Here is a 2,922-nt window from a genome sequence, read left to right as displayed (position 1 = left end):
GGAGGTCTTATCAGTGCCCCCCTAATTCCTGCAGGATTCCGGTCATTCCTGCGGATTCTGGTGGATTCCGGAGGAGTGAAATTTAGCAGGGAGGCCTGCTATTTTCATCATTCCGGTGCTTTACCATTCCGGCGGAATTTCAGCATTCCGGAATTGTGACCAGAATGGTCCCCGGATTGGCAAAAACGGAATGCCACCGGAATCCGGTTTGTCTGGCACAAGCCCATTGCCAAACAATTGTTTGTTTGGCAACGGCTTTCACACTCATCCAAACACAACCCTCTCTCCTCCCACCACCACCGTCGTCGCTCCACGTAACCGCCCCCCTCATGTTGTGAGTGCCCGCCATGGGCTAAGCGATGTGAGGGGGCTCACATCGACCACCACACCGCTCACCCGACATCCAACATCATTGCCAACACCACAACGCTGTGCCATGTCACCACGGCACACGAACCAGGTAAGCACCCACAACCCCCTCTCCCCTCGTTTCTCAACACGAAAACCAGGTGCCACGTCGCTGACTGCGACGTGGCACCAAAACGACGGCAACAGGTCTCATACCCCATGACGGCACCACCCCAGCACTCCCGAAACAACGTTCAGCGCCCACACGAAACACGACAGCACCACTTCACTCATGGAAACACCCCACCCAGCACCCACAATGGCCGCCCAGCACCCACGACAGTGCACAACAGCACACCGCGTCCACGAAAACTCCCCACCGCCCACGAAAACTCCCCAGCATATACGAAAACAACACGCCGCCCACGAAACGAAGCCCAGCGCCCACGTACACCTCCAACGGACGCGAAACAACACCCCACAGACATGAAACAGCACCCAGCACCCACGTACACCGCCAGCGCCCACGAAACGACGCCCATGCCAACACCTAACGCCCACAACGCAATGCCCAGCGGACACGACGCCAACGAGGACGACAACACGCCAGGAGATGACATGTGAAAATGACGACACGACGCAATGATGCATCGACAATGCACGCCAATGAGACCACTCCCTCCTCCTCCCCTGCTGCTCACCACTCCTTCCTCTCCCTACTGCTCACCCACTACCCACCATCCCCTTCCCCCTCCCTTACTCCCCCTCCTTTCCTGCTCACCACTCCCTCCCTCTCCCTCCCTCTCCCTACCCCCTTCATTCCCTACCCCCTCCCTTCATTCCTACCCCCTGTCTTCATTCCCCTACCCCTGGCCTTCATTCCCTCATTCCGTACCTCCCATTTTCCTCATTTGCCCCTCCCTTCAGTTCTTCCCCCCCTCTAGTTCTTCATCCCCCCACTCCCCAGCACCCCTACCCCTCCACTCCTTCCCCCTCACTCCCTCCACTCCCTCCACTTTTCCCCTCTCCCTCCACTCCTCCCCCTGCCTCCACTCCTCCCCCTCCCTCTATCTAGATTCAATGTAGATAAATTCCATCATGTATTTTTAATAACTGAGTTGAAATGAATCTTCCCTCTTTAAGTATAAATGTCCTAAGGAATCCTAAGATTAAGTTGTCAGCAGAAGGCCTGAGTTAGATTCAGTCACATAATATCTCCTTACTTTGTCCAAGGTCTGATCAGAACTAATACTGAAAACTGATCAGCTTAAAAAGTACTGAGAGAAGTATGCAGAAGTGTGTATTGGTGTAAATGTATGTTGTATCTGTGATTTTACTTCTATTCCAGTCCCATTCCTGCAGATTCCGGTCCCATTCCTGCGGATTCCTGTGGATTCCGGTCCCATTCCTCTGGAATCCACTGGAATCTGCAGGAATGACCGGAATCCTGCAGGAATGGGAGGGGCACTGTAAAGTACTGCAGCAAGGTGAATGGGTGGGGTGGTTTGTTCGCGGGTGGAATGAAATGACGATGACGACATTCATCGTTGTCCATCATCTGGTTGCCACACTGCTGGCTTACCTGGGCTTTCTGCTCGCCGTCGTTCCCACCCATCTGTGGTTGTCATCAGCATCATTGTTGTTGTTGTCGCCAGCATGGTTGTCATGGTTGTCGTCGGTGTTGTCAACATTGTTGTCGCGGGCGGTGTGGCTTGAGACAGTGGGGTGGATGGTGGTGGTGGTGGTGAAAGGAAGAAGCGATGTGGCAATGCGACAGCTATAGCTGTCACGTTTGAGATGCCACATGACAAACAATGCTATATACATACCTTTATTTTACCTTATAACAAAGCTGGTGTGGCTCAGGTGGTTACAGTGCTGCTTCCATTCACAACGTCATGGGTTCAATTCTCTCAGGTGCAAAATTTATTTTTTACTTAAATATAGTAAGGACACTATAAATACTATATCTATATGTATTCTAATGGTATAATGGTCATTAATTCCTTCCATGAAATCCATATGAACTGCTCCATGAAATCCATATGGACTGCTCCATGGAATAAATGTGGATATGCCTGCATTCCATATGGAATCCAATGGAATCCAGATGGAGTGGTGTTGGAGTCCATATGGAATTAATCATTGCATGACCATTCCAGGATCATTCCATATGGAATCCATCATGTCCATGGAATCAGAAATTGGCTGGGTCCTCAGCCAACATTGATTCCATGGATTCCATATGGAATAACCCAGGGAAGGTAAAGACCTCCAATGGAATGGCAGTGGATTGCAGTGGTGGCAGGACTGGGTCAGTGTTTCGTGATGGTGTCATGTGACATGTGTGATGTGACAGGAGCGTCACTTATCAGGAATTTCCCACCCCCATTGGGAGGTTGAATAGGGTGACATTTTACCCAAAGTTTCTTATTTTTCTCTGCTGTGTAGACTCGAAACCAGTCACCTCGAGTAATCACGATGTAAAATCTGAGGGAGAGGGAGTATCTTTTTTGGGTAAGTAGGAAGGCAGTAATTACTCCTATGGTGACTGGTAGGACTTCATCATGATTT

At 50.7% G+C, this 2,922-nt stretch overlaps 1 protein-coding gene across 1 annotated transcript; it reads right to left on the bottom strand.

Annotated features, from left to right (window-relative positions):
* Positions 1-1,501: 1,501 nt before the first annotated feature.
* Positions 1,502-2,154, bottom strand: LACBIDRAFT_321174 (uncharacterized protein; the record flags this gene model as incomplete). The annotated part of the gene is made up of 4 exons (XM_001873557.1): positions 1,502-1,511; positions 1,572-1,599; positions 1,686-1,795; positions 1,931-2,154. The coding sequence occupies 4 exons, from the start codon at positions 2,152-2,154 to the stop codon at positions 1,502-1,504; spliced, it is 372 nt and encodes a 123-aa protein (XP_001873592.1).
* Positions 2,155-2,922: the final 768 nt, after the last annotated feature.

This window comes from Laccaria bicolor, genomic scaffold (assembly GCF_000143565.1).
Source record: "Laccaria bicolor S238N-H82 LACBIscaffold_1 genomic scaffold, whole genome shotgun sequence".
NCBI classification, from domain to species: domain Eukaryota; kingdom Fungi; phylum Basidiomycota; class Agaricomycetes; order Agaricales; family Hydnangiaceae; genus Laccaria; species Laccaria bicolor.
This window is presented reverse-complemented; position numbering and strand designations above follow the sequence as displayed.